The 27,077-nt window shown below is 46.1% G+C and overlaps 1 protein-coding gene across 1 annotated transcript; it reads right to left on the bottom strand.

The window, feature by feature from the left end:
• On the bottom strand, window positions 1-26,876 carry LOC135398916 (ovalbumin-related protein X-like). The gene is made up of 7 exons (XM_064630477.1): window positions 26,690-26,876; window positions 24,474-24,674; window positions 19,323-19,454; window positions 19,016-19,212; window positions 10,876-11,059; window positions 3,962-4,183; window positions 1-453 (listed from the first exon to the last, which is right to left on the bottom strand). Exons 1-7 carry the CDS (start codon window positions 26,777-26,779, stop codon window positions 241-243), a joined length of 1,239 nt encoding a protein of 412 aa, XP_064486547.1. The 5' UTR covers window positions 26,780-26,876; the 3' UTR covers window positions 1-240.
• Window positions 26,877-27,077: the final 201 nt, after the last annotated feature.

Here is a 27,077-nt window from a genome sequence, read left to right as displayed (position 1 = left end):
CCATACAGAATTAATTGTATTGGATGGCGAATTTTTTCAACATTCCTGGCCGTACAGCAGAAAATTTGAAGACTTCTTTCTTTCACATGGCTGGAAGGACGGTATATGAGCCTATAACTGAATAAAACTGAGAATGCTTGGATTTGAATAGTGTGGGATGGATTTTCTCGATATGAACCTGAACCAAATTTCACAACTAAGAGCAGACACGTGCGAACATTAACGGGTCAAATGCGGCCTTCAGTGGCTGACGACGGATATATCTGGGCTTTGCAGCAGCCACTCGTCGGGCTTCCAGATGCAGCCCAGAAAAAGTATGGCATCTGTAGCCACGCTGCGGATGTAAAACATGAAGGGCCGGTCGACGATGAAGTGAGTCGAAGGCGTCATCTTTGAGACCACCTCCGTCATCAGGGTAGTGGAAAGGGGAGGCTCATTGCCATCTTCTGTAATCTGCATCGAAACACAACCAGGCTATGTATGGCGATGCGTTGCATTTAAGCCTGTGTATAGTGGTTTGCAAAGAATATTTCTTATTATCTTAACAATTGTCTTTAAAATATTGAAATACAACGGGACTCCCTTCGTTAAGGAGATGAACCGATACAAAAACGAACGAACGCCACATGCGGAATGGTTTATTTTTAATTAAAGGGGCACGAAAGTGCAGATGCTTCACCTGACCGACAGAGAGATGCCGTTACTTTGACACCAACAGAAAAGGAACGTGACTCATCCGTTGCGCCGTTCGTGATTTATGCTGGAACGAAACCGAAATTGACGCTTTCCTTCTTATCTCCTTCTCAAGAAGGACGGCAATGCGGAGCGGCCTGTCATTGCTTTCCTCAAACGATTTACCCAATCATCGCGAGAGATGCAAAAATTCCTGCAAAATGCCTTGGTATACTGCATCATATATCACATGTCTTGTTTCTCTCTCTCTCTCTCATAGAACTCTCATAATAACTAGAAACCAAGATAGCGAAGAGGTCCATCTTGTTGTGACTTGAAAATATCGCAATGTTGAGCCTCTTCCCTGTGTGGTGGCCCTCTTCCCGAGGGCCACTGGAATCCTTCCACTCCTTAAAGAGACGGTCTCGTACCCCCTGCCCCTTTCATAAAATGTACCATTCGATTGCCCTTTGTTGAAAATAGAATACTGCTAATTTACTCGACAAAACACGCCACAGTTATTAAATAACCGAATTAAATTGATAAAGATAGCAGAGCATACCGCGATCTGTGTTGGCAACAAGCGGCCACGTCGCCCTGCGGGTAAGTCCGTGATAGGATACAGAAATCGTCCGCTTTTGCGCGCGCTAGTGCATCGGCGTGAGCAGACGACTTTCAGAAGTTACTGGGCACTGCGGCAGCTCTCGTACATTTTCTTTCAGTTCTCAGGTGAAAAACGCACATTCTAAGAAGGGGCAAGCATGGTGCTTTAGAACAACTATGTTAACCTTCAGAGACAAGATAAAAGTCGCAGGACAACCACACCCACAATCATAATGGCAAAAGGGCAAGGGTGCAGGCCAGCTGGTACATGGTGAAAAAATTTGGAACCCGAGAACGTGTCGTGTCGTCCCTCCTCTGTCCCTTTCTCGGGTTCCAAATTTTTTCCACAATCACAAATCTGAAGTCGCTGGCCATCGGCGCGCGCGGTCGCATTACAGCTCCGACCAAAAATATATTACGCGCGCTTCCATTACACTCCCCGTTGTACACTGATCATGCTTCGAAATGAACTGTCGCTGACGACGTACATGGAGAAGGAGTGCGTGTTTTTTTAAAAACCGCATTAAATACTCGCGGAAAGAAAACACGTGACCTAGCTTCCACGTATCTCACTATGCGCCATATTATCGGAGACCCCACACCCCACAGTCAATGCTCGGACTACATTCTCCGCTCGCGGAGGTATATGCCTGAGTGTCCCCATTTCGAGGGCAAAGGGGATGACTCAACCCAAGGTGCGTCTGCAAGTTACAATTACCATGACAACGACGACGTACCCGCAGGCCGACGTCATACGTGACGTATGCATGAGAGAAGCGCGGCTTTCGTCGTCTGCTATTACGGCACGTTTCGACAAATTCCTCGAAAACAACTTGGTTATTCCGAATGAAACTTTGAGTTGTATGTGAAGATAGTTTTAGCTAAGTTTCGGAATCGCCCCGGCTGTACGAGACCGTCCCTTTAAAGGGACTATGAAATTTCCCGAACCCCCATACTTTTTTTCGATGGAAACTGTTCTTCCCGCAGAGAAACTAATATGCCACAAATTTTTCCGGACGAAATCGCTCCAATCTGCGAGGAGCGCGCGCTGGAAATGTCTCTTCCGCGTTCCTCCTCTCCCGCGCATATTTCCCTGCCGATGGTGTAAGTGTAACTGTACGGACCGCTCTTCGGTTCCCCGTTACGTCACCGGTGTTGCACAATGGCAAGTAATGCCGCGAGCTCGCGCTGTGGCTGCCGCCACTGCCGAAATCTGCCGATCGCGCGAAAGCTGCTGTCATGGAGATTTCCACTCCCGATGAACGCATACGCGGGATCCTACGGCGCATGCTCCTGGCGGGATTCCTCGGCTCGGCAACACGTCACGATGACGTGTTGCTGAGCCGGCCGTGGTCGCGTCAAGTTACCCGTTGTGTCTCCGCTCGGCAGCTCGTCACGGCGCGGCGCCAGCTGTCCTCCCTTCGCCGCTCCGTTTAAATTCGCTCCCGAGAAATCCGCTCGCGCGACGAAAGTAAAATTTCGGTTCTAGACTCAGAAAAATGACTTCTTTCGAACGAAACGAAGAAAAAAATCGTTTCATAGTCCCTTTAATGAAAAGCGAAAACGAGGACGGCTTCCCGGAATCCTTCAAGGCTGCAACCTCATTGCCAATACGCGCTGGCTATTTAAGCCGCCACCTGTAACCTACGGGTTGTCTGTGTCTGTACAATCATGTAAATATATACACGTCGTCTCTCTCTCAATCGGCCTCTGCTTCGATTTGTCTACTGTGTGGGGATCTGGCCACCTACCTCCTCAGCGGCTCGCAACAATCTCAACAAGTGAGCCGCCATGATAGACAGTAGGCCTAACATGTGACGAACGGTATCACTTACAAGCTCCGTGCGCCTTGTCGAATGTCGTATAGCATAAGGTTTAAACATTACGATACCCTTTCCTTACGGAATAGGAAGCAATTCAAGCACACACGATGATGGCAGACTTAAACAAACACGCTTCGCATACGGCATGGCACACGGAGCCCAGCGGAAGAAAACGCGACTTGGATTGGATTGGATACCAGGGTACCGAAGCGGGCTGGCGTTCACGCGTGGAAAGGCTGTGGCCGAATCCACCGTATCGATCATGGTACCTCCCAGACTTGGACTCTGGTAGGAGGTCTGGCCTTCGTACAGATCCTTTGTTCTCCCCCATTACTCTCTCTTCCAGCTTTTCTTCTAGTCCTCCTTCTTGTGATTTCTATGGTTTTTCCTAGCACAGAATACCGTTTCGGTCGATGTGGCGGCTGCACTGGGGTGTAACTTGGGTGTCTATCGCGCACCAGTACAATTGGCCAACAGTTAATCGTTTTCTCCCTCAATCGACGCAGTCGTGTGTGTTTCGGAAATTTTAAAAAAGAACACTTTGTCCAAATGAGATGCAGTAGAGTCATAAACACAGCCCGTATTGCATCGTACCACTAAAGAATACACACGAAACGTATGGCGTACTCCCCACTGTTCGCCTTTATGTCGTTCGCACGAGAAGCGGATGGGTCCCCAGCGTATGGGAGAACGACACCTCGCCGAGCACATCATTTTATACCCTCGTATTCCTCTGCTGCGTAGAAATCTGCTTATAGAGCGTATAGATCAGACATCACGAGGCCAGGAAGGTATTTCGCGTCAATATTCACCGGAAAGTGAAATTGCATTACGCGGTTCCGTTTCCGCAAACGACAACTCACCTCTATCATGGCTGTGTGTATGAGGTTAGTCACACAGAGACCCTTGTAGCCCGAGATGCCAGTGAAGAGGGCTTCCGTGTCTGAGAAAGCCGCTTTTACCCCCAAGCCTTCAAGAACGCTACGAAGCTTGGAGCGAACTGAGGATACGAACTTGGGCAGAGCCAGACGCACATTTCCCCGCGGACGAAGCTGTCGGCTGATTTCCTGAACAAGTTCTGGCTCCTGGGAAAACATTAGAACCACCAATAGTTTAGTGTAGGGATTTCATATCGGCACCATGCTGGGGAAATCTCATTTATACTTGCGAAATGCGCTTCCCATATCCCCTCTGTTGTTTAGAAATCTATCTCTGGACAAGGTGTGGAACCGAAGGTTCCAGGGAGGCTGTGTTCACGGAGAAAAGCGGCGCCACGCATTTTGCCAGGAGCAGACAATCGCAGGTACGACATTCGAAATGCCTTTCAAAAGCTCTTAGCAGGGATAGGGCATCTAGCTTATTGAAGTTCAATGAACTATAGGGAGTCAGCTACACAGCGCTAGAGCTTTTGTTTTTCCTCTCAATGACGGGCTCCGTCATTATTTGCGATCGTCCATAGATGCAACTGAACCTACCTCTGCCGCGCATTCCACCTTCTAGTAGATTTTCAATCGAGGGGCCCATATTATGTGACGATCACGTCGTCTGCTACTCAGTTGCCACCGGTCGCCTGTAAAATTTTGAGCCATTTGGATTGATCCGAAAAACTCTACTTCTGGGGGTTCCAGTAAACGAGAACTCAGCGAACTCTGACGATGTTCATTTTCTTTTGTACCGAGATTGTCTCTTCGACACAGCCAACGCGACAAGGAAGGGTGGAGTCTCTTGAGGCGAATCCACTGTGCAGCAGTCTCTCACTTAAAGGTACTGTAAAGCAGTAGACAAACATGATATGCCGATGATGTGACTAGAGACTTTGTTGCTTCTAAATACCGTACGCGGAACCATACGGCCGACAACGCGCTATAAATATTTTTAATTTACCATGAAAGATGCGGTGTAGTGGAATGGTGCGACGCCTGGTGTCAAACAACCCCCTGCACAGCGGGCAACACTGAAAATTGGTATTACACACTATTACATCGGAACTTCGTTATTTTAATAACCATATTATTAGTTTTCTTGTTTACCTATGCATCCTGAAACCCATGTTAACAGTGTTTTTTGCGAAGTAACCTAGCGCTGGATGCTGTTCGATAGAAGCTCTCCCTACTTCTCTGCTGCGCCCTGCGCGCTCCTTCTGTTCGCGGCCTCTTACGAACGAACAAACTCTCTATGAACCTCTGTGAACAAACGAGTCCCGACGCTGTCTGGCTTCGTGAACGTCTGACACATTTTTTTTCAACTGCTCAGCATTTCATTTCAGTTCGCTTATCCGTTTATCTTCACATGTGGATCGTTGTGTGGATTGCAGGGGCGGATTTTATGGTGAATTGTTATGTCGGGCCCAGTGTTATACGCATGCAATGTGGTTGCCGCTGTATGAGTCAGGAGTACACTCTAAACTTTTTCACACCTTTAAAGGTGTGTGCCATGCACATTAAACCTGGTTGCCTAACATTGTACCTCTAGGTTGATATTTTACAAAATTTAAAAAGCATTACAAAAGATCAGGTGTCAGTCCAAATCTTGCTCTCATTATGTCTTGGATATAGTAGATACGTGCTAATGCATATATGCATCGCTAGCGATAATCGAGCACGTGCAAGTGTCTACAATACTGTTCAACAATGTTGAGACTTGAAAGACTGAATTTTTGGAGGACAGACAGCATGCGAGTAAAGAAAATTAGTGCTAAACCGTACTCCATTATGATGTTACCAAAATTACACCAAAAAGGGCGTGCGCCACGCACATTATTACACCTTTGAAGGTGTGAAAGCGTTTACAGTGTACGGATTCATTTCGAATACCTAGTACAGTGTTGCCCGTAATCTTTAATAGTAATTTTCTAATTAATTGCGCCGCCGATTGGAATGAAACTTGCGCAGTTTTTGTCCTGGTGGCTTGGACTATCGAATAGCCACACTAAAGGACATTTGATCGGTGCTGCTTTACAGTACCTTTAACCCTTCCGCGTTATGCGGGTGAACGCCATCCTTGCCTAGAGGCACTTCGACATTGGAGTCACAGCATAGGGTTTCCCAGAGCATCTATTTAAGATGAGGGCATTTTGAGGCCATTTCACTCATTGCCAAGGTCTACTTGGAAAGTGTCGTAGGGTTTTCTGTTAATCATGATTTTCCTCCTCCTCAAGGTCGACAAGGGAGCACAGCCTTCTTGCTTTCTTCAAAGGACCTTCTGAAATTGCCTTTGTGAAATGTCTTCTTGTTGTTGCAACACAGACGGTAAGATGGGACGCAAGTGACAGATGAATGAATGCCTGCCTTGTCAATGAATATCCGGATTTTGAGTAGTTCACGTCGCCAGGTGATCGTGAGACAGATGCCGTTGTCTACAAGTTCTGCCGTTCAACAGTAAGAGTTCTTGCAAGGCAACTTCTCGTTCATTTTGTGAGTATGTAGTTTCACAGCCGTCACCTTTTCTCCGAATTTCGGATACTACCTCAGTAGGAAACTATGAACGACGAAAATCTTAAAGCTGCCGTAACACAATAAACTCGGGAAAACACCATCTGAATATATACATATAGCTCCGAAAACCCGGAATGCTATTTATGACGCGTGCACCAGGGAGGCTAATGGTATCGATTTGGCCTGCATCTCCAGCACTATTTCAGGGGTGTTCCGCTGTGGTGCAAAAAATGTGCGCCGCCGACTGAGGCAGTAAAAGTGTAGGTTCAACACTAGGGCTTCCAAACCGAACAAGCGAGTGCAGGTGCAGGCTGGTCCATATTGAAATAAGTATGTGTTATGGCTCTATACCTGTACCAGCAAGCAGCTTTGGAGCTGCTAGGTTCCGACAGCAACGACGAGTTTGACGACGTATGTATTGTACTGGCTTGCGCGAAAGGGGGGGGGGGCGGGGGAAGGAAGACCGCAATCGTGTTCCTGGCTATCATGAGAACGTTGTGGGAAGATACTACGAATACGAGGTTTTGTTTTTCCTACTCGGTCCTTCATCTCTGTATATTTTTATTAAAAAAATTCTCGGCCGCTTCAAAGCTTGTGTCTTTGTCCACCTCTCTAAAGACAAGTGCTTCCTGTGCAGGGGAAAATTCGGATCATCCGTTTGGTTACCACGTGTTTATCGTGACTATACAACTTTATTGACAGGTGCCTCGCACACATGTCAGGTAACCGTCGGCGTTACAGACGCGCCGTCTGCTCCTGCACTTCCTATCCAGCCAGTGCAGGCCGTCCGTGAACTCGTGCAGAACCAGTGCTGCACCGTTACAAAACGAATACAAGAGTGCGAGGGCGCGAGCGGCACTGACAAAACGAATACAGAAGTGCTGCACCGCCTGAACTTAGTTCAGCGAGTGCAGCCAAATCGAAGAGACCTTAGGTGTATTCGATTCCGTCTGCACCTCCGGCACTAGCTCTGGGGAGTGCCGATGTAGTGCAAGCGCGTGCGCTGCTGACTGAGACGGTACCAGTGTAGGTTCAGCACTAGCATTGCGCGGTCGCTTCCAAAACAAAGAAGCGAGTGCAGGAGCAGGCTGGTCGTCTGCTGCCCGCACCGCGGCCACTGTCATGTTCTTTATGGTTGCTTTTCTTTTCATATATACTGTTTGTGTATGTTGTGCCTAATTCGCTCTACTAGTCATTGGAATAAGTGTTTGTTAATGCACGTTACCTGTAAGCAGCGACTGGACAACGTACGCATTCCACTTGCTTGCGCGAAAGAAAGGGAAGATCGTAACCGTGTCCCCGGCTATCACGAGAACATTGTGGAAGATACTACGAACACAAGTTTTTTCCTGTCATTCCTACTTGGTCCTTCATATGTGTATATTTGATTAAAACATTATTCCCAGCCGCTCCAAAGCTTGCGTCAATTGCCGGCGCAGCGAAGACAAGCGTAATAACTAATGCTCCGTGCAGGCGAAAATTCGAGTTATCCGTTCGGTTAAGTCTCAAATCTCACCATCATAAGGCATCATTTCACGTACTTATCGCGACCGTACAACTTCACTGGACTGCTGCCTCGCACACATGTGCACTCTTGCGCTGCAGGAAGGAACAGTCAGCGTACCAACATCCACGCCGCTAACGCGGACCTGCGTCGTCTGCTCCGAGCGCACTCGTACTGCAGTTCCTATCCAGCAAGTGCGGGCCGACCGTGCACTCGTGCAGAGTCAGTGCTGCACCATTACAAAACGAATACGAGAGTGCGGAGCAGTGATTTCCCCAAAAATTCACTGCTGGGGGGGGGGGGGGGGGCTATGCTTGGTGAAGATTCCACTTACGAAAGTTTTCTTAGACATAGAACGAATTGTGGCACAATGGTGACATCTGCACAACTTTCCTGTTTTATTTGTACATGTTATTACGTTAGAACACAGTACATTAGAATATAGATTCATTATGAAGGGCATTTTAACATAATGCATAATCGCATGACCGACAAAGGAAAAAGACTAGCACCCTGTCTCACGAAGCTCAATGAGTACCTAGCAACCAACGGTGGAAACCTTAGACGAAAAAAAGCAGAACAGCTCGCTTGACTGAGTTGGGCGCAAATGGTTCTTGATGATCCACATTGAGTGTGCATGCCCGCACGCATTTTTGCTCGTATATGCGCGCAATATATGCATTGAACGGTCACTTTCAAATGATTTTGGACAAATGCATGGTACGATCTAGAGCCCTGCGCGGATGAAATTTTTGGCATCCGCATCCGACCCGCATCCGCGCACACGTTATCCGCATCCGATCCGCATCCGCACCATACACAACAGTTTACATCCGCATCCGATCCCCTGAGCAAAACGCACCATCCGCATCCGATCCGCAAAATCCGCACGTTTCGAAAGACGTGTAAAGACCGCCGGAAGCATGTTGGTATAATTTCGGATGCCTCCATGCTGTCACGGAAGGACTCAGTCATGACGACAAGCAAAGGTAAACCTTTCAACAAACGTGATATGGAGAGACTTCTGGAACGCGTGGAACGCTACTACCTCGTCGGTGCTCGCGCGGTTCGAGACGCCAGAATGCCTCATCTCCCGTCTTGCCGCCGTGCATGGTCAAAGGTGAACCCGAACATGCGCTCGCTGTCGGCTGTCGGCGCGCAATACGAATGAATTGCTGGTGGAAAAATGACAGCACGCGGTATATCCGATCCGCCACCGATCCGCTGCCTTCGTATCCGCATCCGATCCGCATCCGACCTCGCGCCATCCGCATCCGACCCGCACACCGCCGAACGTGCTAAATTTTCATCCGAATCCGCAAGTATATTGCGGATATCCGCGGATATCCGCTTCCATCCGCGGATGGTGCAGGGCTCTAGTACGATCATCTGCATGACTGCGCTCATGCAGCCCAAGCTTGACAGTACAGGATGTAATTCGCTGCGCCGGACTCACTACATGGTCGAGCTTTGTGGGGTCACCTGAGCAATTTCAGGGGGGGGGGGGGTGTTGCAAAAATCCAGGGCTGGGGGGGGGGGGTGTAGGGAAATCCCTGGTGCGGAGGGCGCGTGCGACACTCGCGAAACGAATACGAAAGTGCTGCACCGCCTGAACTATAGTTGAGGGAGTGCAGCCAAATCGAAGAGCCAATCGAGAAGAGAAGTTCGTTCAGTGTAGAGATAACTTGATGCGTTGAGATAAGTAATCGGAACGCGCTTATTGGACAGCGTTGCGCATGGTGCTCCCCGCTGTCCAATAGACGCGTTCCGATTGTTTTTTTTTTTTTTTTCTCGACGCATCAAGTTACCTCTACACTGAAGCCTTCCTGGTCTTCCTTCTTTCGGTGCCGTTAGCGTACACTCTAAAAACAGAGCTGCATCGCATAGCACGCTGTGCGCCAACCATTGCCAGGAATGATAGGGTTATCGCTTTTGATTCGATGAGAGATGGAGGCGTACGCCTTTTTGTGGCAATTGCCATATATCCAAATTGCCACAAAAAGGCGTACGCCCCTCTCTTTCCTCGAATGAAAGGCGATGACCCTATCATTAGTAGCAATGGTTGCCGCACAGCGTGCTATGCGGTGAAGCTCTGTTTTTAGAGTGTAGTTTACTGTGAGGTCAGTTTGTCAAACGTAAATAGGATAATATTATTTTAAAGAATTTGGAACCATAAGCAAATTAAATCGCATAGCTATAGTTTGTGCTTGGAGAAATGAACCGCTACGGTGTGAAAGGTTTACACCGTCGTACACTGTTAAAACAGAACTTCACCACAGAGCACGCTCCTAGCCGAGCATCATTCCGAATAATACCATTCTGTGTCCTCATTTGTTCAAAACAGGGGGGAGGCGCCTATCTGGGACAAGATAATGTGTCCCAGATAGGCGCCTCCTCCCATTTTCAACAAATCAATACACAGAATGATATCATTCGGAATGATGGTTAGCTATGTGGTGAAGTTCTGCTTTAACAGTGTACATTCAAGGGGTTATTCGAATAAAGTATTCATTTATTTTTATCTAAAGATACGAAATAGTGAGGTTGTCGATACTCCGTTATCCATTGACTGTTACTCTGTATGTGTGCTGCGAAGGAAAATAATGTTGTTGCATGCCAGGTTACGTACAACAGCTCTGATATTGAATAACAGCCATGATGGTTGAGTGTAAAACCACAAGAGTTGGTAAAAGAATGACTTGGGTGTCAGTCCTTCGTTGTAACCATGATTGCCTTGGATAATTGTTAGCAGAGACTACTGACTAAATAATTTTGTGGTAAATTATTTTGAGTTTATTTCATTCTTGCTCTAGAGAACGCGTAAAAGATTAAAATATACCTTCATGAGCAGCTGCTCTAGGGCTGGTAGGCCGTCGTGCTCACATGGCAATAAGATTACCATGGCAACGTTTGAGGTGCGGTATGGCAATTCGAGTACCCGTAAGCTCTTCTTGGGAAATTCGGCATATGCGTAGCGTCCAGTTCTCACCATCATGCGCACTGGCATCACATCGTCACTATTCCTAGCCAAAGGTGAATGCAAAGGAGTGTCATTGAAATATCGACAGCACATTTTCTTCATTTCTAATTGAAAATACACTGGAAATATCGTTCATCTTGTCATTATATATCACAAGTCTTAGAACTTTCGGTGCAGCATTGAAAATACGTTTCGACACCTAGAAAGGCGCGATGCAGTGAAAGCTTCACGCACAACCAGAGGCACCTACTCCGAAAATAACTACATAAGAGCATAGTTGTAGTTCATAATGCTTGCTGTACACACTGGAACAATGGTTGCAGCGTCGTACGTATGTTCAAGGTCCATCTCAACCATTTGCATAGTTCATGTACACTGACTCAAGTGGTGCTAGTCCAGACTGTGTGGCTTTATTAAAGCACTGCGCGGGCTCGGGCTCACCCGAAAGCCCGAGCCCGTAAAGCCTTCTTGCGCGTAAAGCGGCGGGCAAAGCCACCATCACCTAGATACAGAAAGCTTGCGCGCTCGTCGACGTGACGTAACAATTAAGAGTCAGCCAATCAGGATCGTGTTTTCAACGGCCGTAGCCAATCACGAACGTGCTTTCAGCGGTCGTGGCTATGGAGAAACGGAGAAGAACCACCGTCGTCTGCGAGTTGTGACTGAACGTCCCCGCGTACTAAATTGGAGAAATAAAGCGCAAAACGGTTTCAATCTTTCTCAAAACTGATTTTCTGGAAAGCGTCTTGCACTTTTTGTCAAAATGTTTAGGTCTGCAGGTTCCAGGTGATCTGCAATCATTTGCGGGTTCTTGAATTCGCAGAACGGTGAATCGCAGTAGCAGACGAATTCTGAGAGCAAGAGGGCAAGAAGGCAAGAGGGAGCCGGGTATGAATCGGGCTTGAGCCTGTGTTACCCCACTGTTAGTTAGCCACGGTCAACTTTTACAGCCCGCTACACTGTACCGGGTCGGGTGGCCTATAAATTTCTCGGGCCCGGGCCGGGCCTGGGCCAGGAAACCTAGAAGTTCTTCGGGCTTGGGCCGGGCCAGGTATGAAGCCGTCGATTAATAAAAGAAAAGCCTGGCTCAGGCGGGGCTTTCCGATCAAAAAAAGAAAAATACATCAGAGCCAATCCTGATGCAACCATTAGGCGAACAGGCATATGGTTATTTCGCACATTTCCGATAGAACTAGCGGTTTAGCGGTCTGATGGGACCATTAGGACCGAAGTGTCTAATGGCTGGAGGGAGCTCCACAACACGAAACGTACGTTTTTTGTAGAAATCAGTTTTTTTTTTTTCTGCCTTTTTGCTAACTTCTGTCACCACACATTTTATTTCCCCTTGCGTCTGTTCTTTCTTTCTTTTCGTTTACAGTACTTACTTTTTATAATGAACAATGCGCGCGACGTTTTGAAAAGCAAACAGGGAAAAATAAAAATGTTCTCCAGAACATAAATCCAAAAAGTACACTTAGAGGCAATGTCCATGCCTAATACCCTAGCCACACGGCAAACTTAATGCATTAAACCGAATGGCATTTACTTCACCTCCTAACCAACCATCATCTCGAATGCCATCGTTCTCTCCCCTGATTTGTTGAAAACAGGTGGCGTACGCCTTTTCCCATACAATTATGTTCTGCAAACTTCACAAAAAGGCGTACGCCACCTGTTTTCAACAAATCAGGGGAGAGAGCGATGTCATTCCAGATGATGGTTGGGTAGGAGGTGAAGTAAATGCCACTCCGTTTAAAACATTAAGTTTGCCATGTGGCTAGGGTATTAGACAGATAGCACACATGCTAAATATTGCTTGTCTTCCGTGCTTCGGCGAATCCGAGAGTACTGTTTGCTGCCTCAGAAAAATAGAAGAGTGACGTGTCTAAATTTATTTCATTTACTCACACAACCAACACTGAAGTGAGGAATTGCTTGGGGTATTAACTCAAGACCAACACAACGTCTATGTTTCTTACTGCTTTTGGTTTGAGACATTCTGTCGATCCATCGAAAATAGAACTTCCGCAGTGCAATCGTGCGTTTCTTTCTCTCTCGCAACATATGCTCATTTCCATCAGGGAAATGGGAGAACTTTGAGAACAGCAGACACATGACATCCAGCAGATATACGGGCAGGGACGCCCATCTTTGAAATTCCCAATTTTATGTGTGCCTATTCTAATGAGGAATAGCCCGTGGCCTGTTGTAGGCTGCGTGCGTCGCGCGATGCTGGATCGCCTTTGCACTCTGGCGCGGTGGCACCTTCAGTTTCTGTCCTCTAATCCGACAGTTTTATGGGGGTCACATATAACCAATCATCCTAACTGAATCCTAAAGCTAGACTGGAATATTCTGAGTCACAATGAGTCAGACTGCATAAACCATTAGCAGCCTGACGGCCGGCAGTCTATCGGCACGACAGGACAGCGCGAGCTGCCATATTGAATACTGTAGGAATGTCAGCTAGTTCGTTGTTCATTTCTTACAATCGCTAGAACTCCCAATGCAAGAAAACACTAAAAGACAAGACAGGACAGGATGTGTCTCTTTTAGTCGTGTCCTTTAGTTCCCTTGCGTTGCGAGTTTTAGCGATTTTAAGCTGTTCCATATCTCTGATGTCCGATTAGGGACTCCTGATCTACTATGAGGCATCATCTGTTGGACCGCCAAGCCTCGCAGACCGACCATTGGGTTCTCCTGTAGGGCCATTAAGGACACCTGATGAGCCGCCAGGGTCCCTGTCGTACCGTCAGGCCTTCTTGTGGAGCCATTAAGCCCACCTGACGGACTGTGGGATAGCATTTGTCGGACCACTAGCGGTTGCTAATGGCAGTGATCGCAAGTAGTTAACTAGATATACTTGGACTATTAGTTAAACTACTGCATAGGAGTTAAAAATTAGTTAGAAACTATCTCTGGAATGTAATTATAACTAGTAGTTAAACTCAGTGATGCCCACTAACTATTTCGCGATGGAGAAGTTTAACTAGTAGTTCAACTACTTTTCAGGGGAGTAGTTAAAACTACTTGTTTAACTACCGCAATATATTTTAACTACATCTATAACGACTTAACGTTGTCCATCAACACCTATCCCTTGTAGTGTTCTAGGACACCTAAATAATGTAGTTACACTAGTATTTCAAGGGGTAGTTAGTAGTTGTAGTTAAACTACAAATATGTAGTTCCTGCCCGTCTCTGGCTAATCGGGGCTATAATGTAGTTACACTAGTATTTCAAGGGGTAGTTAGTAGTTGTAGTTAAACTACAAATATGTAGTTACTGTCCGTCTCTGGCTAATGGGCCGTCAAGCTGGCTTGATGGTCCATCAAAATATTCTGATGGACCATTAGAATTCCTGATGGAATATTATCGATTTTTCGATCGGGCTGGGCGTAAGCATGCGGCCCGTGCAGTGCTCGAACATTTAACAGCTAGTGCGAACGAGCCCAGAGTGTCGCATGAACAAACCACTTCTGCAGAGTGTGCGATATGCATCAAGCGAATTCATAGCAGGATCCCGGAAAGCCAGGGAACGGTGAAATTCGAACCTACACTTCTTGATTGCAGGTCAAGTGCGTTAATTATTACCACACAGGCATGACCTCATGAGCACTTATCAAAGACCTCGAGTGGACGGGCGAACAAGCACGCTCCCTAGACCATGTTCAGATGCGCCATCTTATAATCTCTCTACTAAGCTTCAGTCTCCCGTTCCCAACACCTATGGTGGATCCCCGTAGCGGTTCTTACGATGGTGGCTGTGGCACCGTACAGTGTGAAACAATTGCGCCAACGCGTTAGTGTGTATGTGTGTGCTGTTTAGCCATAGTTAGTGCTGTGAAGAAGAGCAAGGCAGAGTACACGGGACAGTATCGGAAACGCGCAAATCAAGCGCGAGATATTGCTGCGAACGAGCCCTTACAATTGCCGGTAAGGCCGCATGGAAAATGAGATATGCACCGATGATTTCGGACGGCAGAAAATGTTTTTGTTTGATTGTTTGTTTTTTCAAGAATTCATCGAAGCTGCTCGCAATTTGTTCCTCGTATTTGTTGTTGCGCACATACAGCGTGTACTGACACGCGACTCCTCGTAGTCGCTGCTTTGATTTGAAACATTCCCGAAACGCGCAATCCGTAACGGTCACCACTGAAGTAAGCAGGTCCCAGAGACATCATTGGCACGGTTGACTCAACGCGGCGCTGTCTCTCTCAACATCCGTACTTTGACGTGAAGGAGCTTCTGGCATCCAACGAAAAAGTATACAGGGTGGTTTAGTTAAATCCCCGGGCTAAATAATTCGCGAACGGGTGCACCAATCGAAGGGCTTCCTTTTTACAAGTATTTATTCGATACCATCTACAAGCTGCGCAGCGTGTGAATAAGTGGGAGGTGCTCATTATTTAAATAAAAATTCGAATGAGTTTTGTATATGTCACAAATCCGCGATTCCGACGCATTTCGGGAACTTTTTCGAACATGGACTATGTAGCCAAAAGTACGGTAGCCGAGAGCTGCATTTGTTTTTTTACATCATGTACTTTGTCTAGACGTCGAAATGGCCTTTTTCCTGCGAAAACCAGTTAGTGTTTATGTCTGGGGACCGAACATTGGGAAGGGCAGCGAACCCCTGGCCGTGTGATCGCAGGTGTCAAGTGACACCACCGAGTGTGTGTGCGTCTGGAAGTCTGGAATTCCTTCTTCCCGGCACTTGAGAAAAAGAACATAACAAGCAAAACGAACAGTGAACCAGACCAGGAGCGAGACCAAGAAAAGTCAGTCGTGGTTTGGAAGCAAGCGTGTGCGGCAGCGTCAGTCCTCGAGGGGAGACGTCGGCGAGTTCCTTTGTTTGGGTGCGTCGTGCAAGAAACCGCAGAGACCACAGACCGAAAAGGACCCCCGCCGCGCGACCCGACTCATCACAGCACCTTTCTGACAACGGACATTCGGACCTTCTGTGCAAAACAGCTAAGACTTTGAAATTCTCTGTCACCGTGTTGAAACTGTGTTAAGGCCATTTCCACGTAGATAATGTTTTCTTAATGAGCATTGCACCTTGTATTATTTAGTTATAATTAATATCTGTGTCGGAGCATTCACCGGTTGTTTCTTCTTAATTTGTAAGATTCTAGTAAAACGTTGTGTTGGATTGTTATCGTTGTACCCTGAGTCACTCCTTTGACGATTACACCATCGTGCTCTAACGAGTGCTGATCGCCTTGGGTCGAACTAAGTATTGTCGAGGGAATCGTGGGTTGGCTAGAGTGTTGATTTGTCCGTCAGTAACCGCCGAGTGTAGACCGGCGAGTGCATAAGCCTATCGGTCTTCGGGACCGAGCGCTTAACGGAGTAAAGTGGTGTACAACCACATCGCAATCAGCATCCCCACCGATTTTGGGAATCATCTCAAAACGCGAATTCAAGTTCATTCCCAATCGAGAATATATATCCTAACAGTATAAAACAAACTTCGACAGCAGGGCGCCGACGGCATTAAAATGGGCATACTCCTTTTGGGACCCTCAGTGGACACCTTTTAGAGAAAACTCTGCCACCGAAGCGGGTCATTTGTTGCAGTAATTAATTGGTTTCGGTTTACATATTTTTGTCGCGGCTGGTCGCGGTGAAGCGCAAAAGGACGCTCTTCCACTCCCTTGTACACCAATGAATTACGTCGTTTTGCGCCTCGCCGCGACCAGCCGCGACAAAAATATGTAAACCGAAACCAATTAATTACTGCATCAAATGACCCGCTTCGGTGGTTGATTTTTCTCTAAAAGGCGTCCAATAAAGGTCACAAAAGGGGTAGTAGCCATTTTAATGCGGGCGGCGCCCTGCTTTAGAAATTATGTTTTACACGAAACTCATTTGAATTTTTATTTAAATAATGAGCGCCTCCTACTCCTTCACACGTGGCGCAGCTTATAGGTGACATCGGACAGATGCTTGTAAAAAAAAGAAAGCTCTTCGATTGGTGCACCCGTTCGCGTATTATTTAACCTAGGGATTTAACTGAAACACCCTGTATATCATGCTCGTCGAGGAAGTAGCACAGGGAAATATATCTTTTTTGCCCTGAGAATCTTCCTTAACATTTTTTAATTTCCTACCGTTCTACAGATAATTTTCCTAATTATGTATGCAACTTCTAATGCACCTTCGAACATACCGTATTTCGAATGTACGATGTTAGTGTTATACGTGACAAAGATGTTGCAAAGGGAGAGTGCGTACATATGAAGTGTTTACTCTGAAGAGCCCAAGTAATTGCCACACAGCTTCTAGCATCTCACGGGACTCATTGGAGTGCGAAAAAGTGTTGAGTGTGTTAGTTAGGAACGAACGTGATGGCAGAACGCGAGGAAACACAAGACGGACATGGAACACGTTCAACCAGCAACTAGTTTATTCAACAGAGACTATGACTAGACTGGAACGTCCCTTGGGAGGCTCACAGGAGTGGGAAGAAAGGAACGGTCTAGTCTGTCCGTGTTGAATAATCCAATTGCTAGTTAACCCGTGCCCGCCTCCCTCGCATTCTTCAGGCTCTGCGATCATGTTCAGAACTCACTGCAGCTTTCCCTTTCGTGCTACTTCTTCTAATGCTACAATGAACTAAGTACTCCGCTGAGCATAGCGAAGAATACCACAGAAGTACGCGTTATCCAACTGATATTTTTCAAATTTTGATAGCTCTACCTGGGCACGTTATAGTAGATCGGTACGCCATTATCTATAATTATGCGGTACGTGCTCCTTCTACGAAGTAGTAGAAAACCCACACAACAGCAATGGTACATCTGTACGCAGTAGGAAGATTACTTGTCTTACCCCCTTTTCATTGTTTTTCTATAGTTGCATATAAATGCCAGTGTATGTATAGCTGCTAAACCAAATTCCTCCCTCTTGTGTTCGCAACAGGAGAGTAAGGAACGAGAAATGCATTAACTAAGAAAGATGGAAGTCACTGAAAAGGTTAGCCAGCTGTAGGACTCGAACCCACATCTTCTGGATTGCCGGTCCAGGGCTCTACCAAGGTAGGACGCGAGGCACACGAGGCGAGGCAATCGACCGGCAATCGAGTCCTACGAGTCCTACTAGTCCTTCGAGTTCTACAGCTGGCTAACCTTTTCAGTGACTTCCATCTTTCTTCTTTAATTTCTTAGGCAATTTGAGGCTTTGTATGTATTTGTCCTTTCTGTGTTGTTCCAGCCTCAGAACACCAGTTCTCTCATGAGAAATGCATGTTTGTCAATGGAATGGATGGTTCAAGTGCCTTCTCTACGCACTGACATAACCTACAGCTTGAAGTCTGTAGTGGTTGGTGTCACAAAGTGGCTGTAAACTATACCACTTCCATTGCGCAGACACGTTCTTCCTCACGGTGGGACTTGTGCACTAGTTCATCTGCTCACTCGCTGTGGGATTGAGAAACTGCTTGAGCGTCCTTATAGTCGTAAATTGCTGGCCATCATGGCATTTTTTTTCTTGCGTACGTGGGTCAATTTGACATTTTCGAAACCGTCCATTAAACAGCATAATGAGTCCGATTCCTAGTTAGTCCACAGCCCAGCGGTCACTTGACCCGGCGTATAGTATGACCACAGTTTAGCCATCAAGGATCGAGTTGCGAAAAATGTGTTTCGAATACCCTACAACTATAATCACAGAATGTTCTATTAAAAAATGGGTTAGTCACGTTCTGCGTTTTGTTGTTCATTCGCAACTAACTCGCACACCCTACAGCGATGGTAACAGCATATACATACGTTATGAGTATGATGTACACCTACTGCGATAGCCTCATCAAATGTTCACGTCAAGCTTTCCTCGTTTCGATGTTCATCGACGAATCCCCTTATTGCATATAAAAGACGTTCAATTATACGTTTCTAGTATGTTTTCGGTTTTACACATTTTGAACCTTTTTTTGCTACTAGTATACACAAGGTGAACATTGCAGAGTGTAGAGGAAGTCAAACCATAATCTTACAAATAAAAATTCATTTGCTGCGTGCTGTTCAAGGAAAATCGGTAGTTCCACAGGCCCTTGAAGAACACGTTGCTTACGAGGACCATAGATCCCGTAGCTGACGGCACCGTCCGCTTAGACACAACAGAAGTGATCTTTCCGCTCGTTCTCCTTTTGGACCATTCGTTGATCTCGGCCACGTAAGCGTGCGCGGGGTCCTTCAGTGTTCAGCGTTGTGGAGGTAGCAAAAAGGGGGGCAAAACAAAAAACAGAAAGGCATCATATTACAGCCTGCACAGCGTGTGCATACACTTTCAACGATATTTACCTTGAAGTCCACGTCCTGAGCGGATGTCATATACTTTGTCTCAATTACGTGACGGAAAGTGTCCAGCATGGGTATGCTTGAGTCTAGGAACACTTTTTGCGCCGCACAGAAGTTGTGTTCCACCATTTCCCCCTGTAACACGGATAATGCGGAGGGCTATAGAGCTGTGCATTAGTAGTGGTAGAGTACAATATTGGTACACAACGAGGTGCACAGAGATGCGCAAGGTGTTTCATTTGCAAAGAAAGCGATGCGGAGCCGCTTATAGGAAAAGTTTGGCCATTAGGCGGCGCAGCATAACTTGACACGCGTCACGTGACGTCACGGCTGGACGACGTCTCTCTAGGACCACTATCCCGGAGTGTCCGGCCAGAGCTGGTTGTCGACGCCATATCGATGCAAAGCATTGTTTAGGGTCAGAGAGGTGCGCATTCCGTCCTTCGAGATCTCTTCGCCCTGGAATTCTTGAAGTTATTGGCGACACAGGCGGTTGCCAGCTATACTGGCGATTCCAGTCATTTACATTAGGCGCGTCAAAAGTGTTGTGCGTAGCGGCGCTACTTGTAGCGGCACTACTGTAATCGCCACTTTTTTCAGTAGCGGAGGTGTAACTCCGCTACATTTGTTATTTGTAGCGGGAAAGTAATTTCCGCTACAATTTTGAGTAGCAGAACCGCCTCCGCTACCGCTACTTTCGAGGGAGAAAATAAAATAAATTAGATGCTAGAGTACGTCCACTGAACTGGCTGTCAGATAATGTAACCCCGACACAAAGAAGTCGAGCCGCGGCCGTCGCTCAGCCCTGAATCTGGCTGGGCTGGCATATATCTGGTACATATTCATGGGCCATCGGCGAAAAAGTAGCGGAAGGGTAATTGCGCTGCATTTTTTTTTTTTAGCGATAGTGGTATCGCGCTACATTCGCAAATTTGTAGCGCCACTAGTATCGCGCTACTTTTAAATAGGGTAGCGGTATTTCGCTACCTAAATTGAGTAGCGGGCACAACACTGGTCAAAGCACGTGTCGATCGCCTATCGGACTGGATCAAAACGGCGCCCAGCAGCTGGCCGAGAAGCGGATCCCAGAGCTACTCCAGACCCTACCTATCAACTGCTCTGAGGCGGCACCTCTTTCGGAGCGCCACGACCTTTGCAGCCGCCGCAGTCCTTATGACTTAGTCCTTAGTACTTACGTCGGCGACGAAAGAAGTAACCACGACAAGCAAAGTCACTGCATTTTAAAAATGAAACTCCACTGCGTAACACGCTCAAGACCAACCAGCATTCAGAGTGATATCGCTTTTTCTTCCAATTTCGTACAATAGCCCAGCGTAGAACCACGAACAAACAGACGCATTCTAACAACTTGTTCTTCATTCGACAAGTGGCGTCCTTTTTATACCCTCGACGTAACCTACTTGTCCTGCTTCGCATCTGCAGACGTTCATGCGTTTCAAAAATTCTATTTCCTTTCTTGTGAGATCTCTCTGTTGTGAGAACTTCGATCCTCCCTCTTTCATCACGGTGGGCGCTCTCACTGTTTGTTCTTCACAAAGTTTCCTCTCACTGGCTTCTTTTCTAACACATTTGTCATCCGAGGTTTCATTAAGCATCCATTGTTTCCAGCTTGTTTGTGTGGCTTTTAACAACCAAACAGCACTTTTTCACTTCTTAAAGGAGCACTGAGGTCACCCCCACTAATTTCTTTCGTTTTCTTTGTTCTGCAGCGAATCAAATGAGCTCCTCTGAAAGAACGACGGGCGCAGGTGACGTGCAGCGCGCGAGAGAGGCCTCTGTTCTGCACACCTTTCAAAAATCCTCAAAACCTTGGAAACAGCGTATCGGAGAATGAGGGATGGAGGAGGGTACCTCGTGACACACTCTTAACTCTGTACCCTTTAGTAAAGGGTAAAAAATCGCAATATTTTACCCTCTATTTTAGGAGTTACCAAGTACCTTCTGAGCAGTACCTTTTATAACAGTTACAAGGAAACCCACTAATTAGAGGTTACGGCCTTCAATCCAGCACCTGCTCGTAAAGGTTACGCCAACGTGCGGCTTTTTATACAGGATGTTCATTTTTATTCGCAACAGAGTAGCGCTCATTTGGCAGGTGGGTTATGTGAATTTTTGCTAATTGATCGATCTACAGTTACAAACACATGCGTCAGGAAATGTTTGTAACTACGGATGGGCTAATTTGCGAAAATTAACATAACCCACCTGCCAAATGAGCGCTGCTCTGATGCGAATAAAAGCAGAGACCCTCTACATTGTGCGGACATCGACAGACATTTACAGAACACACCAACGTACCAAAATGCAGCAACAGAAAAGGAGATCTTGCACATATATATATTACAGAAACAGAAGTCTATTTAGAGGTCTTGTATCACGCCTGATGTTACGAACACTTGAAAGGCCACATGCTGATACACTGTGCACTAGAGCGATTCTGATGTCAGGAGAAGCCATGGTCGCTTTACCAAAAATATGTGGAAAGAAAAACTGTCGTCTAAATGAGAAGCAATGCATAAACGTGCGAGGAAGCCAGCGAGTGAGAACAATTGAAGTATTTTTGCTAAGCTGAGCATACACAACGAAACGGAGCAAAAAAATATTTATTCCACCTTCGCGTTGCAAAAGGCGATACAGTATTACATAAAACGCACACAACCTTGGGAAACATAAGTGTAGAGTAACGCAGGAGACACTGCAGCGTGGGAGGCGCTCTGGGACCAGTTTGTGAAGTACTCCATTGCACTGGTGACGGCATGTGAACGTGCATGTGGGATCCTGGGAACAAAAGTTTGGGCATCTAGAGCAACATTTACGGTTATTTGTTTTTCTTTCTCATGCGCCCTCCCCAGCCTCTGCCCGAAGAACTTCGTGGGATGAAGATAATAAGCAGGTGGCCAATAAATAACCTCTAGCATTGCTTAAACGTAACCTAAAGAGTTTTATGGAACACCTTTCAAGCAGGGAAGCGCCACCACAAATGCAGATCACATACTTTCCTCTATCCATGTGTCGTGTGGCGCATGAACCTCAAGACGCAGCCTTTTTTACAGCATTTAATTCTTTTTTTTTTAATTCCGTGTTAGCGCCGCGAAGCAACTGTGGCTATGAGCGGCGTACAGACGTGGACAGATAGAGAGAGGACAGCAGGAAGGAGTGGGGGACAGGGGGGTTAGTATGCGTCCTGGGCCGACTTCAGGGCGAACTGTGCCGACATTCGTCTGGAAAGTCTTCGGAAAACCCAGGGAAAACCTCAGACAGCACAGCCGGTGACAGGATTCGAACCCGTGTCACCTCCCAGTCTCGGCGTGGAAAGCGATCATCTTAACCACTACGCCACGGGAGCTGGTGCATCTAATTCTGCTCCGTCTGCAAACATGATACCTAGCATTATACCTAGCAGCAAGCACGTACGAAATGTGATCTGACCGTTACATACATGAAATCGAATGCTAGCAACAAGATAAAGCTCGTTGTCGCTGCGCCATGAAACCCCTAATTATCATCATCAATATGGTAAAACTTGTTGCATTGTGTACCCCTATTTGGAACAATTCAGAGCTTCCATCCGTATTTAGCAGCAACGTGGACGAAAGAATGTTTTGCTGAATTACATCCGTAGAAAGCACAAGGTACGCTGAGAGAACATCATAAATGAGGGAAGGCGTTCGTTCCGCGACTGAGTCTTAGAACATCGTAAGAATACAACAAGTAGGAAGCTGCGAATTATAGATATCGATGAATATATCCGCAGCTCGCAAAATGCACGCCGGTGTATTGAGTTGGCGACCAAGTAAGAGCCGAAAAGTAGCAAGCGTAAGTGGCGTTCATATGCAGGACCGCAGAACGCTTGCGATAATCACAACAAACATGCGCTAACAGCTCTTGCTATCAAAATAATGCACGTACATAGCATAAAATGTACACTTACCCAGTGTAGGAAGCTGTGTGAACCAGAGCTGCAGTGGATGATGTTCGTTTTCGGTTATGTATTCTTTGCAATCTTCGCACTCACTACACCTTCCCCTCAGAACACCGAAAATATCCTTGTTTGGTAGCGACATCTCGCATTCCCGTTGTTCCTGACGGCGCTATGATGAACGCGAGGAACATTGACGTGCAAAATCACCGATGAAAACAGATTGCACCTGTCAACGGACGCATGTTGAGCGTTCGGAGTTTCAAGGAAACCGCTCTCAGTGTGGCTAGACAAGGCTCGGCTACGCAGCGAAATAGAAACTGTCGGAAATGCGGAAATCTTGGTGGTTGCGGCATTGGAATGGTTTTCCACCCTGTAGAAAGAAACATGCTAACAGTACGCCAGACTGCAAACTTACAATCCGTGTTGATACAGCAGTGATAATATGTAGTCGACGCAGATGACGCTGAAACAGATATAAAATAAAAGCGTGCACGTAGATTCGCAACTGTCGTCTCGAATGGGAGGCTGAAACGCGGCATTACGCCGAAAACAGAAGAAAAACGAACGACAAGAACCTAACAAAGAAATAGTCGTTGGAAATTTTGCTTAGAAGTTAGTGTCGGAGTAAAGGGCACATTTATAGGTTACAACAAGCTGTTTTTGTTTTTTCCGAGATGTAACTTCTGTTGCTGTTGTAAAGACATGATTTCGGTCGCTTTTAACCTCTAAATATGCGTTACAGTGGTGTAACCTATAATAAATCTCGAAATCTACGTCTATATAGACGTTACATGTTTTTAAAAGTTACAATAAAAGGTACGGGTTTAAGAGTGCATAGCCCATTCCCCTGCCACGTGACTTGTGACGTAGATAATCTAGCGTAGATAAGCAGCGCGTAAGGTGAAAAGAAAGAATGGCACGGGGACGTCACGACGTCACGCGACGGACTGCTGAGGGGACTGGCGACGTCACTCGAGGATAGTGACGGCCGTCCGCGGCTGCTTTCTCATTTCTTTCTTGATGGACAGCTTGACGAATCAGACAGGGTTTCGAGTCACGTACGTTAAATGTCGCCTGATTGCTGCTTTAAAATGATACTGCTTCAAGAGAAGGTTGTCAGCAGGTAAACACATTTTATGCTATGGAAACGGCTGTCACCAAACTTAACCTAAAGAGACTCGGCACGCTAAGATCAAGTGCGCGGTGCGTACCTTAAATTTAAGGATAATGTTCTGCAAACCATCCAAGTCAATGTGCAAAGCGTCCTCCAGCTGTTTCTTCGTGTCGCCCTCTGAGCCGGCTACCAGACAAGCCAGCTGTGTTGCCAGGCATATGGGTGAGAAGATGAGGTTGCATCGGTCTCTCCCGGTGAATAAGCCGCCCAGCAGATGAAAACCAAGCTTGTTCACATTCTAGCACGGAAGAATGTGCCCAGTTACTACGCCAGAAAGGAATCTCGAGAACGACAACATCAACATATTTGCAGAAAAATAGTTTAGGATTTACGACAACAACAACAAACAAAACAAAAAAAAGAAATCGCGTCTAGCTATTAAGCCTATAGTGCACCAAACCAAAGTGGAAATTGCCTCTGCAACTTATAACCTTTGTACGACTCCACAAAACGAGAATAAATAAGATAATATGGGGTAGATGCAGGCAAGCTGGATGGACACACTCCTTTGATGGGCGACACAGGACACGCTGTGTCGTGTTTGTTTTTCTGTGTCGCCTATCGCTCGGGCTTTCTCAAGACGGAATAGGGAAAATCGCGCACAAGCTCATGCGGTTTTATAAGTACAGAATAAGTGTACGCAATAGAGTTCTGCGCGCTAATCTGCTACAATATGTTTTATCAAAACCAGCCTTCCTCGACTAAATTTTGAAAGTTGCCATGCTATACAGCAACGTTCTCGCGCTAGATTTCATTTAGTTCTTTTTTCATTTTTTTTTCATTTATTGTGACCGTAAGGGCTCTGGGTGGGGCGTTACATAAGGTGGGGGTTACAAAGGTAATAATAGTACAAGCGTCAGTATATCTATTCAGTTCGGTTAGATGCAGGAAGCGCATCGAACATTCTCCACTCGAGCACAAAACGCGTCCTAGTTCAGTGATAATAGCTGTAAATTTGTCTAAACCAGAGATGTTGAGATTCTCAGCTTTGCTTAATCCTCCATTCGATTAATCCGCCCGCCTCTTTAGCATCCCTTTTACACTATTTCATTTCATTTCATTTTATTACCTTAAGGGCCTATAAGGCATTACATAAGGGGAGAGCGCTAGTCGGGCTAGAAAATACACACAACACAAACAACCACAACCAGAGAAAATCTAAAATAAATACAGTTCATTACAGGTTTTCACAAATGTAGCCGGGCTATCAGGTACAACAAAATTTGAATCAATGAATTCCAGTCACGTATGCAGGATAGCAAAGGGGAATTACTTTAATATTCACAGTGACTAAAAGGGACAAATAATATATGTGGACGGTAAATGCAGTCAGAAAAGAAATGTGCTGGGGAAAGGTACTAGTGTTGCTCTTTGTAAAGCTCGTACATAGTCAGCATCCATCTATCTATTCGATCTATTCTCCAGCAAGGGGATACTGTTGTCCCGCTTAAATTGTCTTATGCTGGATTCATAATCATATTCGTTAAAGATAAAGCGCACATCATTAGTTTTTGTATGAGACTCTTGATGTGATAGAAGCATATTCTAGTTCAGCCCGAATAAATTAGTTGTATGCCAGCAGTTTTACGTCTGAGGAAGCCAAGAAGAAGTAGTATATGCCGAAGAAATCTAAGGTTTTGTAACGCAACGCTGCAAATCTTATCTATATGAGGCCTCCAAGAAAGGTCACTACACAAGTGCACCCCAAACATTTGTAAGAGCTAACCCTTTCTACAATATTCCCTTCAATAATACAATTAAATAGGGTATTGCTTCTTAACCAAGAAAATATCTCGCATTTGGTTTTGCTCACGCTGATTTCCATCGGCCACTTCGTGCACCATTCACTGAGCAGTAAGAGATCATTCTGTACAGTGAAGTAACCTGTATCACAAATATCCCGGTATAAAACAACGTCATCAACATGACATAAATATCGTTTACGATAAATAAATAAAACATGGAGTAGTCCAATTATGACTACTGTTAATGTCCATACTGCGCATTCACAAAAAGAAAAACGAAAAATATACTGTTGTTGATATTTGGTTATATGCGTGCCCCTGGGCGATGAAAAGTCAAGGTGCAGCTAAATACGCGACGTCTTGGCTTCATGAATTATTTTGTATTATGTGTGCTCTTAAATGCGGTGCGGTCAATCTTCACGACCAATACAAGCGTGTCGCAATCAGATCTACCCAACTGGTTGACCATTGGCTGGTTTATCGGGTGTGTACCGCAATATATGCGTACCTGACTCGTAGTCACAGACACCTGTCTCACTTTCTCCTGAGATTCAGAAGCCTTCTTCTCCTTACTGGGCCTGGGGGATCCGGATGACATTCCTCTCACACCTACCCTGTTTGAGTACGGTCAGGAATAGTTCGTAACGCCTTGAGCAAAGAACAAAGCAAGTATCACTCCTCTACCTCTTCTTCCGCCCTTGCTGCAGCCTGATTGCAAATTATACCCCGTGGAATGTCGAAGTCCGTCGTAAAAAAAAAAAAAAGGTAAGTCGCAGAAAAAAAAAAGAAAAACTAAATGTACTAACGTCGTTAAACTAAGAATTGTGCGAAGTGTCTTGAAATATTGCTCTGTCGCATAATGGCAAAATAATAATGGGGTTGAGTCACCGGTTTCC

Source organism: Ornithodoros turicata, chromosome 1 (assembly GCF_037126465.1).
Source record: "Ornithodoros turicata isolate Travis chromosome 1, ASM3712646v1, whole genome shotgun sequence".
In the NCBI taxonomy this organism is placed as follows: domain Eukaryota; kingdom Metazoa; phylum Arthropoda; class Arachnida; order Ixodida; family Argasidae; genus Ornithodoros; species Ornithodoros turicata.
Note: the sequence above shows the minus strand (reverse complement) of the source record. Positions and strands in the feature narration are given on the sequence as shown.